Raw genomic sequence first — 23689 nt, 5'->3', positions numbered from 1 at the left:
TTTTGACTGCTTTGTGTGTATTCACATTCATTTACTAGAATTACAGCTATTGGGCAATGAGGAAATGTTGACTATCCAAGTGAACTGCACTGTTGTATTTTTATGTATTTATTTTGGGAATGGGAAAGTCTGGCTCTGCCCCAGAGTCTCCTGGCTGCACCCCCAAAGTTCCCAGATATTTTCTGAATTAGACTTGGCAACCCTATATAGCACTGCAAGATAGCTACCAAACATCTCTCTATGTGCCCCTACTACCCAAATGTTTTGCATGGGTGGCAGGGTGCTTGACTGGTAGAGTTGCCAGGTACTGCCTCATCCCTGGAGGTGGACTTTGGGAGGCGTTCCTGGAGGGAGAGGAGACATCCCCAACATGATGGTGTTACACAGAAGTGATGTCATCACACTGGGAACTGGCACCCCACACACCTGAACTCCAAGTGGTAAATTTGGTACTGGAGTTCAGGCGCCTCCCCTTCCAACCCACACCCCGCTTCTTGTAAGCAGTGTTTAAAGAGTTCCTTTAAATGCTGTTTGCAAGAAGCTGCATGTGTGTGAGCATGTGTGCCTGTGCCTGAACTCCAAGTGGCAAATTTGCTGCTGGAGTTCAGGTGTGCACCCCTTCCCTTCTTGCAAATAGTATGTAAATGCTGTTGCAAGAAGTGGGAGCCATTTGCTCCTAAGCTTCAGTGGCAAATTAACTGCTTGAAGTTCAGGCAAGTGGCCGGTGATAATTTTTTCCCTCTCCAAGGGTTGCCAGCTCTGGGTTGGGAAATACCTTGAAATTTTGGAGGTGGAGCCTAGAGAGGGCAGGGATTAGGGACTGCAGCAGGGTATAATGCCACAGAGTACACCTTCCCAAGCAGCCATTTTCTCCAAGGGGACTGTTCTTGGTTAGATGGAGATCAACTGTAATAGTGGGAGATCTCCAGGTGCTACCTGGGGGTTGGCATCCCTACCCTCTCCTGCAAAAAATTTCTTAGGAAGTGGGTGGCTGCCTGGTGGTCGCTCTTAGGGCATGGGGGAAGGGGACTCCCCTCACCAGCCAACTGACCAGCAGCAGGCTGGAGCCCCCCAAATCCAGGGATTCTAGCCCCCATCTGGTGACTGACATCCCTATGACTGGTTTTAGAGACTATGACAGAACCTAGGTGAAGGCTAGGCCTCTAAGCATGCCAGACTCCAGACACTTGGAAAGTGTTCCCGTGTCTTCTCTGATATCCTGTGTTTCTCAAACTCAAATTGTTTTCAGAACCTACAGCATACATTGGTTAGAGTGCCAGTCTGGATCTGGACAGGGTCAGCACCAGGGTTCCTGGCACACTAGGCCCTGCTCCCGCCCTGGGCAGACCCAGGAAGGCAGGGAAGTGGCCTGTACACTCCTTGGAGCCCACCAAAGGCACTTATAGCTTTAACAGTACATGCGTTTTTTAAAAAAATAAAATATCTGGGGCATTTGACAGGTTTGTAAAAAGAACTGGCTTGCCTACCCATCACCTCAGTCTCTGGATTTAAGCATCCATAAATGGGGCCATGTTGAGAATTAGACACACTCTGTGTGTGTTTGTGCACGCATGTATACTAGTTCTTTAGATCTATAGATTCCTAATGCAGAAATGCACATTAGAAAGCTGTAAATGGCTAGGGAAGGCTTCCTCAGTGATAGCATGTGGTCTCTGTCCTTGACAGTCACACTACATTTTTTATGAAGACATGTTTTACAGGCTTAGAAGCATTCTCAGTTTAGAAGAGATGAATATTACAGCTGATGGTAAACACAGCTCTCAAAAATAGACAAGGAAAACTCACTAACATGGCTGCTACTGTGCACATAGAGGTGCATGAGGGTCCAGGGAATAATGCATATTTCACAAGGCAAGCCAGCTGGTTGCAACTTAAATGCCAGATGTCACCCATCATCTTTCAGGAATGATTCAGATCACAGGCTAGGTATGACTGGCTTGATCTTGGCGTTCCTATTATCAATCCTCTTTGCTGAACTATCCCCAACTCTGCAATATCAGAGGAGAATAAAACTGTTATAATGGAAGAAAATAAACCACTACCTCCATAAATAAAACCAATTTAACAAGTTCAATCATATAAAAGCTAAAACAGGAGTAAGTCTTTTTAAAACCACTTTAGTGTCACAAGAGGGTTCTTAGAGGGTCACTCCTAGAATGTTCTCAAAAGCTTCGTGGATTCCGAGCTAAATTGCTCCTGTCAACACCTATGCAGAGGCAATTGTTAAACAGTTCACTGAAAAGCTCAAGCAAATCTAATAGCACCAATCCTATAAGATTTTGCAGAAGCAGCCTCTCATGCATGGCACTTTAAATTCTAATCTCAGAAGTTTCTACATTGCAAGGAAATGTCAGCCTAATATAAATTCTTCCTTGAAGAAACAAAAATATGGCTATTGAAAATCCAGACAACGAAGGCCACTAACAGATTAATTTGAAAGAGGAACAGATAGATTCACGCATAACAGGCTCATCAGCAGCTTCTAGAATCTACACATTCAGAGGAAGTAAACGTCTGAATGCCAATCCTAGAAGACAACATTGGGGAAGGCTTGGCTCCTTTGCCTAGGTTATTGGCCGTCAGGGTAAATGATCTGGTTGCTGAATGAAACAGGATGCTTGACTATGTGGACTGCTGTTCGGATCCAGCAGGGCTCTTCCTATGTCCTTACTAAAAGAAGTGGATTTCCCATACCCTTGAAACTTACAAATAATGCAAATGAAAAATTCAACTTGGCAAAAAAGAAAAGAAAAGGCAAAACAGATTTAGGGAAGAAGGAAATGAAAACAAGTGGCAGAGATCAAAAGCTAAAAGATAGACCATTCTTAGAGGGAAAGAATTTAGGAGTATATCAACAATCCCTTTACCTGATGCTGTTACCAGTAGGCTGTCTGAATCACATGGTCTATAGGATGAAGCACTAACAGGGTTTATGGAGGAGCTACAGGCAATGGTGGTGGGAATGACAAAGGAACTTTCTGAACATGCAGGTTGGTTCAGTCCAGGGGATTGGGAAGGCCAGGCACCCACCTGAGATGTGGCCATGGCTGGTATGGCACAGCCTGCAGATGCCACAGATATATCTATTGTTGGTTTGGGTGGCAGCTGAGGTGAGGACTTAGACACAACTTCCTCATTTATTACCCTGATTCCTTGAGGTGTACTGGAAGGAGGTGAAACTAGGGTTTTGCTCTCTGATTTGGCACCTATATTAGGGGATCGACCACTATCCATAATTACTTTAAGCTGTGGGTGTGGTGGAGAAGGAGTTTGTGAAAGGCCTGGCTTTTTAGGAGGAATGGGTGGAGGGTTTCCTCTGTCAATTCTTGACACACTGGGAGTCTTTAACCCCATTCTACCAACTGGGGGAGGATAAGTTCCAGCATCTACTGATTGAGACATTCCTGGACGTCCAGTAGCAGTGCCCTGAGGACTTGTAAATCTTGAAAGGACTTGGGTGACAGTATTCCGAGCTAGCTGCTTGGCAACTAGGTTGTCTCGACTTGTGGGTGATACATCTCTTGATGGAGGGCTTTGGGCAGTGTTTCCATTTTGGTCTGGGTCATTAGTGTTGGCTTGAAATCTAAACCTAGCTGTCTGGACGCGTGGATTCAGACCCTGATGTCCAGCAGCTGAAGGAGATGGAGAATGCAAAGAGTGCACAGATGAAGCCTGTAAGTAGTTCTGAGGTGCTGGAGAAGATACAACATTATTTGGAAAGGGGGAAGGTATATTTGCTAAGTCTGGTGATGTACTTGGTCCATTCTCTTCAATTCTGCTTTGACTGGGAGTTGGAACAGGAGTCGAAGGGGACAGAAGCAGATCACTACAGGAAGAATGCCTGTCCATAACGGGTTTCACAAATCCTGCATTCATCTTTGTGTGGCCGGAGACCGAAGGCTTTGCAGGTACAGTCAAAGGCAACTTCCTAACATTTTCACTACCACCATCTAATAATACTGCATCTGTCTGGCAGGCAAGTGTCCTCAAAGCTGGCCCCTCTGTTCCAACAGAGACAGACGCAGAACCTCTATCTTTACTCCTACGTGGGAGGGAAAGGTGTAGCTTACTATTGTTTTCCTTTTTCAACTGCTCGATCATTTTTCTCATTCGTTCCCTCTCTTCTTTGAGATCGTTAGTGTGTGCTTCCTCTCGGCTAAGTCTGGCGTGCAGTTGCTCCCTTTCTGTGTCAAACTCTGAAAGCTGTTTTTCCATCTGGGCTTCCATTTGCGTGCTCCGTTGCTTCTCGGCTGCAAGAGATTCCTCCAGTTCACTGGCTTTCTTTTTTTCCTCCTCAAACTTTGCCATGACGTCGTCCAGTTTCTGTGCCTCCTCTACTATCTTGCTGGACAACTGTTTACATTCTTTCACCAGCATCAAGACAACATGTTTATTCTTGCCACGCTCCTCTTCAAGTCGTGTGCATAGTTTCTTATGTTCCATTTCAAGCGCCTGCAAGTGGGATTTCTCCATTTCCAACTATAAAAAAAATGCAGAACAGCACTCATTATCATAAGGGATTTTCTTTCAGTTAAGTGTCACTGGCACTTTTGGATACAAAATTAAAGAGTATTGACAATAGCTTGATTAATAGGATCTCAATGAAACTGGAAAACACAGATTGTAGAGTTGAGCAAAACATGGGCATGCCTCACAGATTTAGTGAACATTAAACACACATTTGGTTTTCCTGATGGAAAAAATCTAGAATAATTAAATAAGTGAAATTAAGAGAGATGACAGGGAACATTAAACACTCTTTTAATATTCTTGGCGACAAATATTAAAGGGGAGGGACGGTGGCTCAGTGGTAGAGCATCTGCTTGGGAAGCAGAAGGTCCCAGGTTCAATCCCTGGCATCTCCAAAAAGGGTCCAAGCAAATAAGTGTGAAAAGCCTCAGCTTGAGACCCTGGAGAGCCGCTGCCATTCTGAGAAGACAATACTGACTTTGATGGACCAAAGGTCTGATTCAGTATAAGGCAGCTTCATATGTTCATATGTTCAAATACTGTGCTTCAATAGATATTGATACCGCTACTGTGTTTTACGACTTCAAATGAAGAACTGCCACCTGTCAGAAGGCCAGCTCACACATGATAAGATTCCTGTTCAAGTGTCTTGGGAGCAAATGGGGTTTCTGTTATGGTCACAGTTACCTAGTACCTTCCCATGGATGACGTATCCATGGTCATATCAGTTTTCACAATACCACAAACAGCACTATTTAAATCTTATCTGGTCACAGTCACACATGCCTTGTCAATATCTGCATTGGATTATTGTAATATGCGAAACATGGAGTGACTTCTGAAGAACATCAAGAAACTTCCGTGAATTCAAAACGTAGTGACAAGAGTCCTGGCTGCGACCTACCATAGTGATCTCATTACTCCAGTGCTATGTTAACTGTACTGGTTGCACAATTTTTCCTACATGGTTTAGGAAAATGATACTTGAAGAACCACCTTTCACAATATGAGCCTGCCTGTGAACGGAGGGCATCACTGGTTGCCTTGCTCTGCTTTCAGTGGCTGTATTTCCTAATGTATTGATTTAAATTCTGTTGTTGATGGGACTGTGGCTTCAGTGCCGGATTAAACCCTGTGGAGGCCCCTAGGCAGTTGAGATCTTGGGAGCCCCCTCATAAATCATCTCAGAGTCTGAGCGCCTGCCCCACCACCCATGGCCCCCGCTGCAGCCTGCAGGAACTGTTTTAAAAGCCCCTTTTACTAAGCTGTGGGGAGGAGGCAGAGAGAGGCAAACTTGGCAACAACGCCACCAGTAGCCGCATCAGGCAAGTTGGGCAAAGAGCCGCTCAGTTGCTGGCTGTGAATGCAGGCTGTGAGGGCTGCAAACAGGGGGGGAAACGGGGTGGGGGAAAGCCGGCATGAGGCCCCTAAAGGCACGGAGGCCCATAGGCCAGTGCCTACTTGGCCTAATTGTTAATCCGGCCCTGTGTTCCTTTGACAGTTTTTATTTCCTACTGATTTAGTCATTGGTCTGTATTCCCTGTTATCTTTTGTTGTTGTTCTTGTTTAGACATAACTCTTTCCCCCCCAGTTATTTTCTAATATTGTTGTTTCATTAATGTTTTCTTTTAAATCTGTTCTTAACTCAACTTTTGTTTTACCTCAGGTAAAATGAGTACCCAGCTTGCTGGGGATAAAGTGTAGATGACTGAGGAAGGCAATGGCAAACCACCCTGTAAAAAAGTCTGTCATGAAAACATCATGATGCGACGTCACTACAGAGTCGGAGATGACTGGTGCTTGCACAGGGGACTACCTTTACCTTTTTTCAGTAGAAAGTGAGATAATAATTTCTGAAAATCAGTCATAATTCCATTACATGAGACTGCCTTACCTATGGGTAGGGTTCCCAGGTCTGGCTCAGGAAATATCTGGGGACTTTGGGGGTGGAGCCAGGAGAAAGGTTCTGACAAGCACAATTGAACTCCGAAGGAAGTTCTGGCCACCACATTTAATAGCTCCTTTTAAATGCCTTTCTTTCATTGGAAATAATGGAGGATGGGGGCAAAAGAACCCCTTCTTTTGGGGTTCATAGAACTGGACCCCCAGTCCAATATTATTGAAACTTGGGGGGTGTTTTGAGGAGAGGCAGTAGATGCAATGGGTGCCTCTACTTCAAAAAACAGCCCCCCCCCAGAGTCCCAGATACCCATGGATTGATTCTCCATTATACCTTATGGGAACCAGTCTCCATAGGGTGTAATGGAATGCCCAGAGGACATTCAAACCCCCTCCCTGCAGCTTTCTGATAATCCTGAAGTGGGGGGAGGGCCTCCAAAGCAGGAGATCCCCTGCCCCCAACTGGGGATTGGCAACCCTACTTATGGGCCTGATTTGTACACTCCTGAGGTGACTACATGAGGGCTGTTATTCTGCCCATTAGTCAATAAGCATTCAGGATTGTAAGCTCTGAAGCACTAGTCACCAGAAAATGGGAGCACATGTTACATACACGCTGCCCAAAACAGCCTCTACATGGCAACTGGTTTCCACTGGTCATTTACTAGTATAATGGGATGTTTCCTGCCACATCCAATTGGAGAATCTGGACAAAACAGTTCTAATGGAATTTTGTTTCAAACATTTAAAGGCAGCTATCTCTAGGATTTATCTATTAAAGTCTGTCTATCAACCTTTAAATCTGATAATGCAAACAAGATAATTGTGAATTCCATTCTTTGAACTAAAACTAGCAATCAGGCCAAAAACCTTCAGAGAGTTTATCTTTTATTGAAAAAAAGAAACAGTTCTCTTTATTAGGCAAGACATTAGAAAATACAAGCATGTGAAAATTAACCCTATAGCTACAGGAAAAACAAGTGCTAAATTTATCGGAATTCTTAATCATCCTAGAGAAAGTAATATTTTAAAGCAAACCAGGTTTCAGGTTATGTATTAAAACTGCTTATAGGGATTTTCATGTAGGCCTACCTGCCTCTTTCTCTCTCAATCTCTCCCTCCCTCTCTCTCTCTCTCTCTCTCACACACACACACACAAACACACACTGGCCCTGTTTACACAGCTTGTTGAGTCCATGTTAAACTGACCCGGTTCTGTTCCGAATATCTTTGTTCCAGATATCATCGATCAGACTGCCATACTGCAATTCGAATCACTCTGCAGTGAAACTGTCTTCTGCCATTCACATGATGGCACCATGCAGTTCTTTTTTTCCTCCACTATTATGCGCATGTGCACATTATGCATATAAACACACATGAACATATGCACATGCGCATAGGTTAAAACATGTGGTTATGCAGTTATGCGCATATCACTAAGTAGTAAAAGAAAAATGGCGACCGCAAACCAGATGTCTGAGGCTCCTTTTGCTCCAGGACAGACATCCGGAAGTTGGTTAATATCGCAGCAGAACTATCCAGATGGAGAAAACTACGGAGTGAAATTGGAGAAATAAAAAAACACTGCAAAGGAGCAGGTAACAAAATAATCCGGTTCCGAGAAGGATTGGAGAGGCTACCATGAGTTAATACCGGGAGGCAGATGTTGCTGTCTGATCAGCCACTTTAAATCCATAAGGAAACAGCAGCGACATCTGATTATACTGTGCGTCTGAACAGGGCCACTCTGACACATACCCACACACACACACACACTAAATTTCTTCTGAGACTTCCATACGAGAAATCTGGTTTGCTTATCACACTAATGCACTTTTACAGAAAAAATATTAGTCTTATCTTACTCTTGTACTCTTCTATCTTAATAAAGTGATTATTATCCAGACAAGTGATTCGTATAATACAGTCAAAGAAATGCATATGAGATAATCTAAGAATACACCTGATATGTTCTCACTATCTTTTCTAAAGCAGGATAAGAAGGCTAAACTTAACTCTTATAATTAAAAGGCAATAAATCTAATATTTCTGTAAATGCTTCAATTAACTGTCAAAGATTACAGGAAAATCATATTAAACCAGAATTCACTGACAGTTGAGCCTTGCATGAGAAAGGTGGTGATATAATCCTACACCAGGTCCACCGGCAATCACAGTGCAAGTCTCCACACATCTGGTCATCACCAGAAAGAGGAACAAAGTTATGGAGTAATGGCTGAATTCCACATCAAGAAAGTAAAAATGTTACATGCTGAGCTGCTTTAGTCACTCATACAAGTCATCTGAAGGTTATAATTTCAAGTGTGGCAACTTCTGAAGACTCAAATGTACATGTTGGAAAGATCACAAAAGCTGGCCTTAGTCATGACATCCTTGGACTCCCATTATATTTCTCATATGTGAAGAAGTAGAAGAAGAAGACCATATTTATATTCCTCTCTGAATCAGAGTCTCAGAGCAGCTTACAATCTCCTTTATCTTCTTCCCCCACAACAGACACCCTGTGAGGTGGGTGAGGCTGAGAGGGCTCTTACAGCAGCTGTCCTTTCAAGGACAACCTCTGTGAGAGCTTTGGCTGACCCAAAACCATCCCAGCAGCTGCAAATGGAGGAACAGGAATCAAACCCAGTTCTCCCAGATAAGAGTCCACACATTTAGCCACTACACCAAACTTTAACCACTGCACCAAATATGCAGACAACTCAGTGGATGTGACATTATCTGTGGTTCAAACACACACTTAAATATAAGCACTTTACTAAGAATGATAGAGAAACCTTCCACACATGTCTTAACAGTGATGGTTAAATGAAAACTTTGCAGCTTTCTATCATGCAAAAGCATTCAGAAAGCCCTTCAATATTTGTAAGTTGCAAAGTATTTTTAACCCACTTGTGAACAGAAAACATGACTGAGAGTAAAAGGTTTAAGATGAGGGCACTGCAGAAAAGTTTCTTGGAAGGCTGGGAATAGGGGATACCAGTAAATGTTCTGGAGCCAGAATGTCATCAAAGTGTTTATGGGACTTTCCTGACATTTCCCAGTCAGGAAACAACATCTAGTCAGCATCCAGAATTTCTCAGCAACAATAGTACTCAGCTCAGTAACTGGCCTAATTAGAATGCAAACTGGTGGAAACAGAGGTTACTTCTTTTACTGTTTCCCACAGCCAATATCCATTACTTTCCGAAAGGAGGGAAGCAGCAGAAACCCTACCAATAACTCTGCTGCCAAAGTGACCCCTTCTCCGGCAATGGATCTCACTTTATATTATAAATATTATCTTATTTTGACATCGTGTCAAACGTGTCTCCTCCCCTAATGCTTCAATTTTCAAGGGTATTCAAAAATTATTATTAGTTTATTTCATAGTTAGGCAGTAAGCTGATCAAAGGGAGAAATAAATTTTTAAAAGGGCTCCAGTACAGTCCTTGTGATTCCTACAGAGCCATGGGAGGATTTTGCTTTCCACTAGATGCTCAAATCCTACTAATTTCAGAGTTGTAAGAAGATACTGTATGGTGAATGTATTTTCACATACACTGTAATCTGGGGGACCAGATGGCCCAGGGGATTGGTAACAGGATATGGAGCATTTCATCTCTAGGTCAGTGGTTCAAATTTGGCCTTGGTTGCTAGCGAAAGGAAAATCATTACAAGCTGACGCCTCCTGAGTGGTCTGTAGTTCACCAATAGCATTATGTCTCCTCCTACCAACGCAGAGGAAAGCTGATAGTCAGTTGGACAGCTCCCCTGAAGAATTTTATTCTGTGTTATTTGTGTACATTTCCCACTCAGCTCCTCCCTAATGAGAGTTTCTGCCTTGTGTCATAGAAAACAGAGAGCAAGGAATTAACGGTTGTTTTTATGTCCTGTGGACATTCACCTACTTCCAAATAGAAAGTTTCTTTATTATTGAGGCAGCAAATAAAACAAGTATCACTGTGAGGGGAAAGCAGAGAGGAAACATAGCTCCATGTCAAAAATATATTCTATATGCAGGCATTTAGAGGCATGAGGATAGCTAGGAAATATTTAGTAACATTTGGAAAGTATGACAGATACTTTCATTTGACAAAAGAAAAATGACTGGAATTATGACTTTGTTATTAGAACGCATAAACATTTTCCTTCTATTTCTCAGTTTGGTTTATGCATTTTTTTCTCTGTTTTGCTCAGGGAAAGAGAAATGGAGAAGACAAGCTTGAAAGAATGGTGTCAAAAAAAATAAATATCTAGGAAACCCTTCTTCCCTCAGCTCCAAAGTGTGCTTATGGCACCAGGCTTTGCATCTGTCTGAATAAGAGACTGACAAGAGCAGATTGTGAAAGGCTTTGGATGTCACAGAAACATGTGAAACACTGTTGTAGTGACTGCCTCAAGTGAGTGGAGGTGAGTTGGGCTCAAAAGCTGAATCCTGTGCACCATGATTTCAGGACAAAGAATCTGAACTGACAATAGCTGAAACTCATTAGGATATTTCCCGCTTGTGACTTTGTGAACATGTCCGATTTATTTATTTCTCATATTACAACCCTGCTATGGGGCAATGGTCAACAGGATGGCTTAAATAAAGCAATTACAAAAAAATAGCAAGATCAATCAAAAGAAGTACCTTTTAGGAACCCATCAGAAGCATTCTTACCATTAGATGTTTCCCAGGTCCTCAATTGGACCAGATCCTCTTTTAAACATTAACGAAGTGGAATACAGTAATGTGGGATCAGATAGAATAAGAATAGATGAGAAAGCAATATGTTGGGATGGTTGTGTGGATGTGGGGAGCCCCTTAAAATTAAGGTCAGAAGAAAAGGGTTTTCCCCCCACCTTAAAAACGTCTTTAGCAGTGGATGGGTTAAGTATTGTATTACCAGTCCTGCTGTTTTACTGGAGTTGACCTTTTAAACTAATCTAACTATATTGGAATTAAGGTGATTTTTACATGGGTTAGTTGCATTTTTCTCCATTTGTCTTGTAAACTGGGGCTGAACAGAAGGGTATACATTTCAAAGTGAAATAAAAATAAATAATAAATGTGAAACTAATTTAATGGCTATTTACCAGTGTCTCCCTTCAAGCCACCTGTGTTGTGCCTGAACAGGTCAAGTATTGAAAATGGTTGCTGAGATGTACTTCCCAATGAGTCTCTGCTAAAGGAAACAGGAAAGGGGTTCTATGAAGTTGGCAGACAACTATTTAATCAAGCTTACAGTTACTGAGTAGTAATGTTTTGCCTTGCATCTGAGTGAACCTCGTATTAGCTGCCTTTCCATTTCCTCACCTTGAGGTCATGATTGTTATAGACTGGTTCTCAGGGTGTGATCACATGAGATATTTGGCCCAACCTAGCCATACCTCCCCTCCAGATTTAATGTGTGCGATCACATGCACACATCTGCCTCCTGAGTCCTGCCCATCCTTACCTTGTTTTACGATGGTCTGGGACTGGATTAAAAAGCTACCGGGAACTTCCCAGTAGCAAATCTCTAAAAACTAATGCAGGGCACATTTCCCAGATGTCTGAACTACACCCTACCCGTGCAGGAGCAGTCTGAATGCTCCTCTTGTGCACATGCAACCCGTGCCTCTCCTGGCAGCAGGGCAGGGGCTGTGAGATTGCCATGGCACGCATCAAAGAGCACCGGCTTTTTCAAAGCTGGGATACTGCTGTGCCAAATCCCCAGTGTGATCCCACCCCCAGTTTGCTTCTGCCTGCCCTGGTTCTAGATTGGTGAATTTATCTTGGATTCTGCTCCTAGTCTTGTTTGCACACCTGGTCATCTCCTGACTGTCCTGATTTGTCTATCCAAGCTTCCTGTCACACTTTATGGCCGAGGACCTGCCTACCTTAGGGACCGTCTCTCCCCGTATGAACCCCAGAGAGCACTGAGGTCAGCAGGGAAGAGCCTGCTGACTATTCCCGGGCCAAAAGAGGTAAAGCTACAGAGTACTCGCACTCGGGCCTTCTCTGCTATGGCTCCATGCCTATGGAACCAGCTTCCGGAGGAAAAGCGGGCCCTGCGGGACTTTGAACAGTTCTGCAGGGCCTGCAAGACCATCCTTTTCCGAATGGCCTTTACCGACTAAGAGAGAGACTGCTGAGCAAGCTCACCATCTGTATAATAGCACCAACATATTAATTAATTTTATCGTTTTAGAATTTTAATAGAATTTTAATTAAACGTTTAAATTAGTATTGTTAAACATTGTACAATGTATATATTGACCTGTGTTGTTAGCCGCCCTGAGCCTGCCTCGGTGGGGAGGGCGGGATACAAATAAAATTGATGATGATGATGATTTATCCTATTCCAACATTATCCTACTTAGCCATATCAAAATCTGGAAATGCAGTTCAGCTAGCTGTTGCAAGATCTGAAGCTGTATCTCCTAGAACTGCTAACAAAACCAGAGGAAATGATGTGCATGCTCTCTTGCTGATCCAGGGAAACTCATTAGAAGGTTACTCTTTAAAAGCCAAGCGTTCCTAGTAGTACTGTAATACATATGTCTGCAAGTGCATGAATCACAGTACGAAGCATGCTTGTCTTTAATTACTTGGCAAAATATATGTAAATAAAGACCAACGAAAGTTTCGTTTCAGGTGTCATCCAACTGATCTAATTACGTTGAGTTGTCAACTGACATAAGTTATATTGGACACACTGCACTATTGTTAGCTCTTAGCTTGCAGTAAAGTTATGCTCTAAGCAGATTTGGAAAAGTTGCAACTTTGGATTCTATCTGAACCCAGGTGCTGTTTCTTGTTGAAGGCCTGTGGTCATCAGAACAATACTTTTGACGTCAGGATTATATGCAGGGAAAGATCAGGACCACATATTTGGCTTACACTAGAGCACATGTGTCAAACATGCGGCCCACAGGCCAAATCGGCCCCCCAAGGCCTTCAATCAGGCCCAAGGGGCTCTCTTCTTCCCCCTCCCCCCTCCTATTCTCATCCTGTGAAGCTCCAAGGCTGCTGAAGTTCCCAGCTCCTTCTGCCTTCTTTTTGCAGAGGCTAAAGCAGAAGCAAAGCTGCAAAGAAAATGCAGAATAGATTTTCCATTCAGGCCTATGAGCAGAGCAGACGAGAATAGAAAATCCACTCCACATTTTCCTTGCAACTTTGTTTCAATTGAGAGGTTTAACTTCCCAGCATTCCTATGGCCAGCTGAAGCTTCCTGGAGTTGGGTCCTTTCAAATCAAGCATCCATGCTCTGAGTCAGCTTTGTCTCTTCTCAATGGAGTGAGAACTAGCAACTAGTGAGCATAACTTGGGAACCCACAGCCAAAGGAGGATATTACTCTGAAGAGCAATTGTTAATCTGAGTAGACTCGGGGGGGGGAGGGGAAGAAGCTTGCAATGCCTTGCCATTTCATGTTTTCCCAAGCTGAGAGCATTTTATATTTTTAGTTTTCTGCTGTGTGATCCTTGTGCTTTTCCTTGATGTTTTATTTTTAAAATTGCATTGCAGAATCCCACTATTCCCCTACCTTTCCATTTAAAACAAAATATTGCAAGAGTTTTAAGCATGTTTGCATTTTAAGTTAAAAAATAATATCTTTAATTGTGTTGCCTATGTCCTTTATAAGGTCTATATCTCCTCTCTCTGGCATTATATTTTAGGACACTCATGGCTTGGCCCCACAAAGTCCCATTTATGTCAGATCTGGTCCTCCTAACAAATGACTTTGACACCCCTGCACTAGAGAGCCCCAACATGGTGCTCGATGTGTTTTTGGGTACCAAAACAAATGGCCAAACCTGGTTTTGCTTTGCATTCTTGGTACAGGAGATGCTTCAGAAGAGTCTAGGAGGCATCATCATTGTGTCTGCAGAGAGCACCCATTCAAAAACAGCTGCTTCCTTTATAGCAGGATGCTTGGATTGGAATCTCCCAACATTTTTGTGGCTGGCATACTCCTCATAACACCCATTTTCTAGTAATGCCCACTACTTGTGTTCAAAATTCCAAAACTGCCCATAGGCTCAACAAGGTGAAATGAATCATAGGTTGAGTGAATCACAGTGAACCAAGACTTATGTACTTCCTTAGCAAGCATCTCCACATTTCCCGTACCATGAGGAGATGTAAACACATGACTTGGGAGACCCTACATTTATCGGAACTCATGATCTCCTATGTGGTACCTTCATTTCTCTCCAGCAGTAAAGGGAGAAGGGGAGAAGCTGGAAGACAACAAACGAGCTAAAGACCAGTTCTTGACTTCTCCCTATTCACAGGTAGAATTCCAAGGCTAGAAATATCATTTGAACACATCTTGAGATGTTTTACTATCCTTCATCTCTATCCTATGACATCTGAACATAAAAACACTAGCAGAGGAGACAGGATTTCATAGAGACATCAGTTCTTTCAGGGCTTTTTTGTAGAAAAAGCCCAGCTGGAACTTATTAGCATAATAGGCTGCACCCCTGACATCATGAACTCATTAGCATATTACGCCACATCCCTGATATCACCAGCTGAGGAAAAACTAACAATTTGTGGAAATTTTCATTTTTTGACAACACTCCTTTTACTGAAGACAGTTTGCGCTCTGAAAAACACAACGAAGACTTCACAAGCCTTAGCCACATCTGATCACAGTGCATTCAGTGAGTCAACACTTTGCCAGGCCATGGTCATTCATCTGGCTACAAGGCTGGGGGATCAGTATGAAGGTAACAATTTTTTTTTAACAACACTAACTATCTAACAACTAACTAACTAACTACACTAAGACAATAACAAACGGGCTATATATAACAAGAAAGGCAATCCTAAGATTACTTTACCGACCGGGGACAGCGCAGCGGTCAGAAAGGAACTGGCAGGATCCTCGTGCTGGCGCCGGTGAGCATGCGCACTGGGACGCCTGCGCATGCCCGTTGGTGCCGAGTGCGAAAAAATCCCGGGCTTTTTAGGTACCGATTCGGGGATTCAGGCGCTCTATCCCATGAGCGTGAAGCACAGAGACCACGAAGAAGATCAAATACATCATGCTACACCTTCATTCTATGACTTGGAGAAATATATCTAGAGTATACTACTTCACTGAGAGACACCCCCACCCCCCCCCCAAAAAAAGGGAGGGGGAGATTTGCATTTAAAGGCTGTGGAAACATCACTGGTGTCCTCAGCCTCTCCAAAGCATTCAATGGGTGACCTCAAAGTAGCTGTTTTACTGCAAAGAAACTTCAAGAACAGAATGGAGAGAGAAATTGCTGAATTACAAATTATTATGAAACTTGGAACAAACACCTCCCCAGGACTGAACAGAGATATTGGTTTTTTTATCTCATTACAGATGCTAAACCCGCTCTCACTGAGTATAGTTATACATCCACAGCATTCCAGTGTGTTTCTCTTTTAGAATAGTGTATCAGAATAATTTTTTGTATTGACATACTCAAAACAGGGATAGTTGCTGTTTATCTCATTACATATACTTTACCCATTTTCACTATATTTTATTGTATTCTTTTTTTTCTATGGCAAACTAGAATGATGTTTACATGTTAAAAAGTAAATCAGGTGGACAAGAACATCACTATCCAATATATTTCTCTTTTAGCTGTATTGACACACTGAAACAGGAATACTGGTTGTTTATTCCATTACATATATTGAACCCATCTCCCACTATATTTTAATGTATTTTTCTCCTAATGACAAACTATAAGTATGTTGCATGTTAAAAGGTAAATTAGTTGGATGGGAAAAATTCTGAGATAGAAATTCCTTCCTTTTGGCCCAGGTTTAATAACAATAGAGTCATTAACAGACACTCTCACATTTTGACGTAGCACTGTTTTGTTGCTTTCGCATGCTCATGCTACTCAGATCAAAGGTTTGCTCAATTTGTTAATTCTACTACTCTGTCATTGGATCTTATATTTGTACCATTTTACATTCTAAACCTCTGCCTACCAGATAATTTTACTATTCCATCACTGGATCTTAAATCTGTACCATTTTGCATTCTGTGCCACTGCCTACCAGCTACGTGCGGCTCTGCTCACTGTGCCGGATTCCTTGTCTGATGAAGTGTGCTTAGAATAAAACTAAGTTGGTCTTAAAGGTGCAATTGACTCCTATTTTGTTCTACTACTTCAGACCAACTCGGCTGCCTACTTGGATCTCCTACACTAAGTGCTTGACTGCACTCGTTCTATTTAAGCCAGCTGGGAAAAAAGAAAAGAAAAATTCTGATATTTACCTCATTACGTTTCTCTTCTGAGTTCCAGAAAACATGTAACAGCTCCAGGAAGCTGCCCTGTAAGCCGAAATGCCCTCAAAACGAGGTTGGGGAATTAGTTTGATGGACACCCGGCTTTAATAGGAATCTTTTTACCAAATGTATACCAGGCTCAACCATCCAGATAGTAAATGCTCAATAAAAGGACTCTAATTTAATAAAAACCAATTGTAATTTATTTAGAATAATAGTTCTTTCACACAAGATAAAAATACAAAACACTCACACATTCACACAGGTCTAGGAAACACAGATAGATTGATAGGGGAACATGTATGGATAAACAGACAGGGCAATAATTACCATCGTAGTCTTCCAGGAAGGTCTCCAATAGCGACATAAGAGGACAGGGGAAATGGACCCAAAACTGTGGCCAGAATTGGGGATGGATCTGGACAGCGGAACTGGGAGTTGCTGAATAGAAAGCACACATGAGTGGAGTTGGGTCAGAGGTTAAATAGACTCTCTTAGACCCCTTAGGTGCTGGGAGGTCTTGGGGAGGAGCAGGGGGGAGGCTCTGTGATGACCAAGGAGGCTGGACATTAGCAGAGCCAATGGTGAGTTCTTTGGTGACATCCAATTGGATGCCAGTTTGGACCAATGAACTTCACCTTAGTCCGGTGAACCTGGAAATTTCCAAGCTGCAATGTTGCCTGGGGCGGCTCCAAGGTATTAGACTGGAGTAAGAATGGGAATGGCTGGATACTTAAGGTTAAATGGGATTATCTGGGAAGGTGACAATAGGGAATCAAATACTGGCCTAGGTATCACCCGGGTAAGACAAAAAGACTTGATGAAGGCAGGAGATGTTCTTCCTCTTATCTCATCTTCTGCTGGGCAAGAGTTATTGTTCTGGTATTGCTGAGCAATTAGGATCAACAGTGGAGCTGTTAATCCATTCATGAGGCAAATGGGTTGCTTGCAGGCTCAGGGTGTGTACGTGTGACTTTCCCACTAAGAAGGAATGAGTCCAGCCTGGCAGGGTATGCTTAGATCAGGAAAGCAAGATGGATTCTGGTGTTAGCCTTTGGTTCATGGAGACAGGCTGGAAACATGGTGGCCTGGCTTCTTCCACTGCAGTGGCCAAGACTGGGCACACAAGGAGCAGCTGGAGCATGTCTGTAGTTCTGGCTAACACCCTTCAGAGATGTAGAATGCTGCTGCAAAGCTGAGGCTTATAGTATCCACATAAGCCTTAGAAACTGTAAGCAAAGTCCACTTCTTAGAGCAGATGTGTGAGAGTCAAATCTCCAGGCACCCTGGCAACCATACTGGTGATCATGATGTCCATATGTATGAAAAGTAGGGGGCTTTTTCCTCACAGCCCCCTTTGGCACCAAAGGAAATGTAAAAATTTTAAATGGACAGTGAGATCACCAGGGAGGCAAAGAGGCCAAGAAAAAGAGAGCTAGGGTCTTTAGTGAAGCCTGCTGAGAAGGGAAGAGAGGGCAGTCAAGATAAACGGATTCTGACCGGACAGATTCTAGAATCCGGGAGAGGGGGGCAGGCAGAAAAAGCCAGCTGAAGAAAAGCAGGCAGGCCACAAAAACAAACATGGGAGGGGGCTCCAACCCCATGCAAGGGACAGCTGAGACTGATTCAAAAATCGCGTTGAACAAACGGGATTTTGGAGGGGTGGGTTAATAAGGAGCTGGTTTTAAAGGGGAAGGAGACACAAACTGCAAGTTTCAGTTTATAGAAACTGAATAGAAGCGGGGCCGGGAGTGAGCGAGGTGAAGGAGATGAAGGAACACTTTCCCTTCAGTCCCTCCTGTGCTGCACTGTCCCTTACCCTTCTCCAGGAACATCAGCTGGGATTTTTTTCCTTTTGATTTTTTTTCTTTTTAAGGGTTTTTTGCTTTAAATAATTTCTATAATATAGCAGGTTCTATGGATCGATGAGGCGAGGTGGTAGTGAAACATCAGCTCTTTATTGATTACATAGTAAGGCTAAACATAAGACTTCTGAACTGGGTCCACAGGGCGAACTATATACACACCCGTGTTCCCGCACAAGCGTTTGATTGGTCCATTCAAACCAGTAGGGGGTCCGTGATTGGAGCAGGGCAGCAGGGTTTTGGATCCTGCTGCCCATTGTTCTCAGGTTCTCAAGCTCTGGCCATCTGGCTCCAATGAGCCAGGCAGGAACACACATTCAGTTCTCACTTGAGTCAGTTCTCACTTGAGTCCACATACATTACAATTTCAATGGTTCCCCCCCCCGCCCTTCCTTTCCTCCTCTGAGGGAGCATAGAGCCACCAAAGAGAAGGGATCTGTTCCGCGAGCCCGCCCTGCGACCTGGTCTCTGGAAAGCTGCCAATGCAGTGCGGCTGGGCCCTGCAAGCCCAGCCAGCTTCCCGGGCTCCGGGAAGCAGCCACCACAACAAGGCTCAGCCCAGGGCTGGCCAGCAACCCAGGGGCTGGGAAGCAGCTGCCATAGTGAGACTCAGCCCCGCAGGCTCTGCTGGCGACCCAGGTGTTAGGAAGAGGTCACAACAGCCAGGCTCAGCCCCGAGGGCCCGGCCAGTGACCTGGGAAGCTGCTGCCACAGTGAGGCTCAGCCTCAAGGGCCCAGCCGGCAACTCGGGTGCCAGGAAGAAGCTGCTGCAACAAGGCTCAGCCCCGTGGGCCCTGCCGGCAACCTGGGTGCTGGGAAGCAGCCACCACAGCGAGGCTCAGCCCCACAGGCCCCAGTGGCAACCCGGGTGCTGGGAAGCAGCCTCAGCAGCAAGGCTCAGCCCCTGGGCCCCGATAGCAACCTGGGCGCCAGAAAGGGGCCGCGGCAGCAAGGCTCAGCCCCAAGGGCCTGGCTATGAGAGGCGGCAGCTGTGATAAGGCAGGAGTGGAGGCACCGACAGGCAGTTGGTGTTGCAGGCACTACACGCCTGCTCCCTGCAGAGAGGCCAGGGAAGGGAAGAGCACGTGGCTGATTCCAGGGATTTTCTTTAGTCGGAATGCTGACCAACCCAGCCGGAACGCTGCCTGAGCCAGTCAGAATGGCATTTTGGTTTGTTCCAGCTCAAAAAAAGCCATGAGCTCTTTAAAAGAGGAATCTGCTTGAAAAAGTAAAAGTTGGAATATAGATTTTTCTGTGTAAAATAAATAAAATGAAATTTCTCTGGAGTACTGTGACTGCACACTATCAACAAGAAGGTAGATATTAATGAGAAAACAAAGTCACACCTAGGACAAAATGTAAGAAATAAAAACAGAAAACAGCAAATTATTTTAAAGGTTTAACAAGTGGTTAGAAAGGAAAAAAATGCTTTATCAATATAGTACCTTCTTTTGTCTGTTTTCTGCAGCAACCAACTGAGCAGCCATTCTTTCTTGCATTTTTCTGCAGTGAGCCATAACAGCCTCTAAGACAGAGAGTGGGTTGGTACAGATGGACTTCTTTTCTTTCTCACCAGCACCAGTCTCATAGTCTCGCTGTAGAGCCAGAAATGGGTCACTAAGATTAAATCTCCCATATCGTTCCTGGATAAAAACCTCCTTCCTCCGTGCCTAAAGTATTAAACAGACAAATGAACAAAACAAGTAATAATTAGGGGATAATAAGGAGGAACATCATCATACAACTTGGAACATTGAGGAAATAAATAGTAATACTTCTGTAAATAGACAACTCAGAAATTTCAGTATTTCTAAGAATATATAAGGTAATATAAGGAGCGCCATTATTTAATGACACTTCTAAATGAAACCTTTGTTCTTCTAGAACAGGGGTCCTTGATGTGGACACCATGGCACCTGCTGACACCTTTTCTGAAACAACTAAGAGTTCTTTGAAAGTGGGTGGAGCCTAGGTCCCCTAGAACAGTGGTCCCCAACCTTTTTGGCACCAGGGACTGGCAGGATGGGGGAAACGCAGGGTGGGGGGCCTGAATTTGGCCTCCCCCCCGTGCCACGCAGTCTCGCCACCAGCCCTGCCCCGCCCCCTCCTCCTCCTGCATCACCTCCTCCTCCCTCCGTGTTTATTATGTTAAGCCAGAGGAAACGTCTTCCCGGCTCTTTAAAAGCTCCGTCATCCTGGCTTCAGAGTTGCCTACAGATTTTCTCCCTGCGGCAACTCTGAGTCTGGTCATCGGAGGGGGGTCACAGAAGTGATCCTCCCATAGGGAAGGCCTGGAGGGCTTTCTCTTCAGCATGGGAACTTCATGGGGGGGAGGGGGACCTGAAGCTCCGCGGCTATGAAAGCTGCTATATCAGCAGAAAAAGAAGAACTCCCAATCACTTTTATGCTTTCACTTTCTCCAGTACATCTTTAAAGCAACATTTCTCCACTTCTAAAGTGACAACTCTACTTAGCAAGTAGGTGTTTTTTCTAACTTTACCCCCCCCCCCCGCCACGATGGGTCACTCTGCTTATCAAAAGATTAGCTCAAGGATTACTTCAAAAGGCCTCAGAACATCATGAGCAGTCTTAACTATTTAAACTGGTTTGAATATAATTATTAAAATTGACCCAGACTTTAATTGGATACATATTACAGTGATTATCAAGAATTTGAACATAAAGGAGATATACAGAAAAGAGTTCTGTCTCTATTATCTGACTGTAACTGAAAGAATGCCTCTTAAAAGTTCAGTTGAAGCTGTTGTAGAACAGGGACTAACAGGAGAGAAGCGAAAATACAATTTGACCTAAGAGACTGAGTTTTGAATGCACAATCTGAGTTTTAATATGGCCTTATTTAATGAAATGGCACATGGAAAAGATATTTCCGCAATTCTCAGATCTTTGAAGGAAGATTTTATCTCATTTACGCAGTTTCTTAAAGATTATTTTATGCTCACAGCTAATGATTTGAGCGAAGAAGATCCGACAGCTAATGAAATGGTAAATCTACAGGGGTTCAGCACTAAAGAGAGTGAATCGGTGGCAATGAAAGCAGAAGGGGAAACTGTTACTATGCGAAACAAACAAAGGAAAAATAAAATGGTCTCCTCTGACGCATTTTCAAAACTACACCGGAAGTCAAGCTGTAATAAAATCAAATGGAGAAGGGAAAATGGCGATGGTTGAGGAGGCAGGCCATGTTGAGAAGAGAAAAACTGCACTTTAATCAACAAATTTGGATTTGGAAGGCTATTCGGAAAAAGGATTGTGGATTTTTTGCTTCTGCTTTGGTGAATGGCTGAACAAGGAACTCTGAACTAAGAAGTGTAAGGTGAAACCAAAAGATAAACTGTGGACAAATGGGTTGCCTTGGATACAATTTGGATGCAGAAACTAAAGGAACTTAAAAGTTTCTAATCCTTGGGAAGAGGGACTCTGCAATCTAGGCTTTTTTTCTTCTTCTCCTGGTGAATAAGTAAATATGTGACTATTAATAATGAACAGATGTTAAACTTTAAAAGAATAAGAGAGATCTTGAAAAAGTGATGTTAATGAGTTTAATTAACATAACTCTCTATGTAGTAGATATACTGTTTGCCCATTTAGTGAGACTGCTCCTAATGATGTGAAAATAGGATCAATGGTGAAAAGGCAGATAGCATAACTGCTGCAGAATTTGATAGACTTGGTAATTTGGCAGATTTGCTTTTAATACGTTAGCAGGAGAAATGGTTTAGACGGAGATAGACAAGGTAATTAGTTGTATTTGATGTATCTCATGTAATTTGCTATAAACAAAGAAAAGATTTTTATATGCTTCCTTCAATAAGGATTTTGCTAAATCAACAACCTAATTTGTGCTTGTTATAGTAAAATTAGTAAAATTGAGACAGTCTTGTAAGAAATTTTTTTTAACTAACTGGCTATATTCAATTTGTGTTTAAGAAGAACTGTTTAGTGATATATTGCTTTACTAGTTTATTAAAAGAATTATTCTTTTTTTATCTTGGTAAAAGAAGAAAGGAAGGTAACATTTAAGGAGATTTTTATACTTGTAGGTAGGAAGATTTGAGTATTATATTGGGAGGTGGAATTATAACTGATATATTCATACTGGTTTCTGTTTCTGTTTTTCCCACTCTGTAAGGTCCCTTTCCCCTCTTTTTATGTATCCTCTGCAATGCTTCTGTTTTGTAGTTTAAATAAATAAAAACTTTTTAAAAATCAAAAGCTCACCTCCCCTGCCCCCGCGGCAGCAGCCGTGAGCGATCTACTAAACAAGTGGTGCTGCCTTTGCCTCCGGAGGCAAAGGCAGTGTGGCTTGTTGAGCGGTCACTTGCTGCTGCTGCCGGTTTCTCCCATGGATCAGCTGCTGCCACGGGAGAGGGAGGTGAGCTTTTAAAGAGCTGGGAAGGCGCTTTCCCCAGCTTAACCTAATAAACAGAGGGAGGAGGAGGCGACGCAAGAGGGGGAGGAGGTGGCACAGGGGGCGGGAGGCTGTGGGGCACCGTGGGGGGGGGGCGGGCAGCTCAGCTGGTGGCCCAGTTGCTGATGGGCCACAGACCGCTACCGGTCCGGGGCCCGGTGGCTGGGGACTGCTGCCCTAGAGAAGTTAGCAGGGGATGAGGGGTATGCTTACCAGGAGCAGGGAGGAACTCTGGAGATTAATGCAATGTGCCTACATGACTTGGAAGTGACATAGGCACATGTGGGGGCAACACTCATTTCTGGGCAAAACTCTATGGTAGAATTAGCTTCTATCACAGAGTTTTGCCCCAAAACCAGAGTGTCGCCCCCAACATGACTGTTACTTCCAGGTCACATAGGCATATAACATTAATTTATGGCATTCCTCCCTTTTGGGAGGTAATTCTCTCCACTGGTCAGTTGACTGGCTGCAGAAAGGAGGGGTCTGAGAACAGGAGATCCCCATCCCCAGCAGGGGGTTTGACATGCCTAGTGGACCCAAGTGGGGCTTTTACCTGAAAGGACAACTGATTAGCCACTAGAAATTTGATTTGCTGTGCAGGGTTGTTTTTTTTAAACTGCTTTAGTGATAGCTGCCACTATATGATAAATGGAGTGTCTGTTGCTTTTTTAAAAAATGGAGTCCCTCCGTGGCTATTGTTTGGCAACTACAGCATTCCAGATTCATTTCTTGAGTAAAG

The 23689-nt window shown here is 43.5% G+C and overlaps 1 protein-coding gene across 2 annotated transcripts in view; it reads right to left on the bottom strand.

Moving 5' to 3' along the window:
- The window catches only part of CTTNBP2 (cortactin binding protein 2), a 172691-nt gene that overhangs the window by 89828 nt on the left and 59174 nt on the right, over nucleotides 1-23689 (bottom strand). Inside the window, exons 3-4 of one of the 2 annotated variants that reach the window (XM_060244847.1) lie at nucleotides 19961-20185; nucleotides 2889-4500 (exon numbers count right to left, since the gene is read on the bottom strand). In XM_060244847.1, coding sequence (XP_060100830.1) covers nucleotides 2889-4500; nucleotides 19961-20185 — 1837 coding nt within the window. Of the gene's footprint in view, nucleotides 1-2888; nucleotides 4501-19960; nucleotides 20186-23689 lie in introns of those variants that run through there. The other variant, XM_060244848.1, reaches the window with a different exon arrangement.

The sequence above is a fragment of the Heteronotia binoei genome, chromosome 8, assembly GCF_032191835.1.
Source record: "Heteronotia binoei isolate CCM8104 ecotype False Entrance Well chromosome 8, APGP_CSIRO_Hbin_v1, whole genome shotgun sequence".
NCBI classification, from domain to species: domain Eukaryota; kingdom Metazoa; phylum Chordata; class Lepidosauria; order Squamata; family Gekkonidae; genus Heteronotia; species Heteronotia binoei.
Note: the sequence above shows the minus strand (reverse complement) of the source record. Positions and strands in the feature narration are given on the sequence as shown.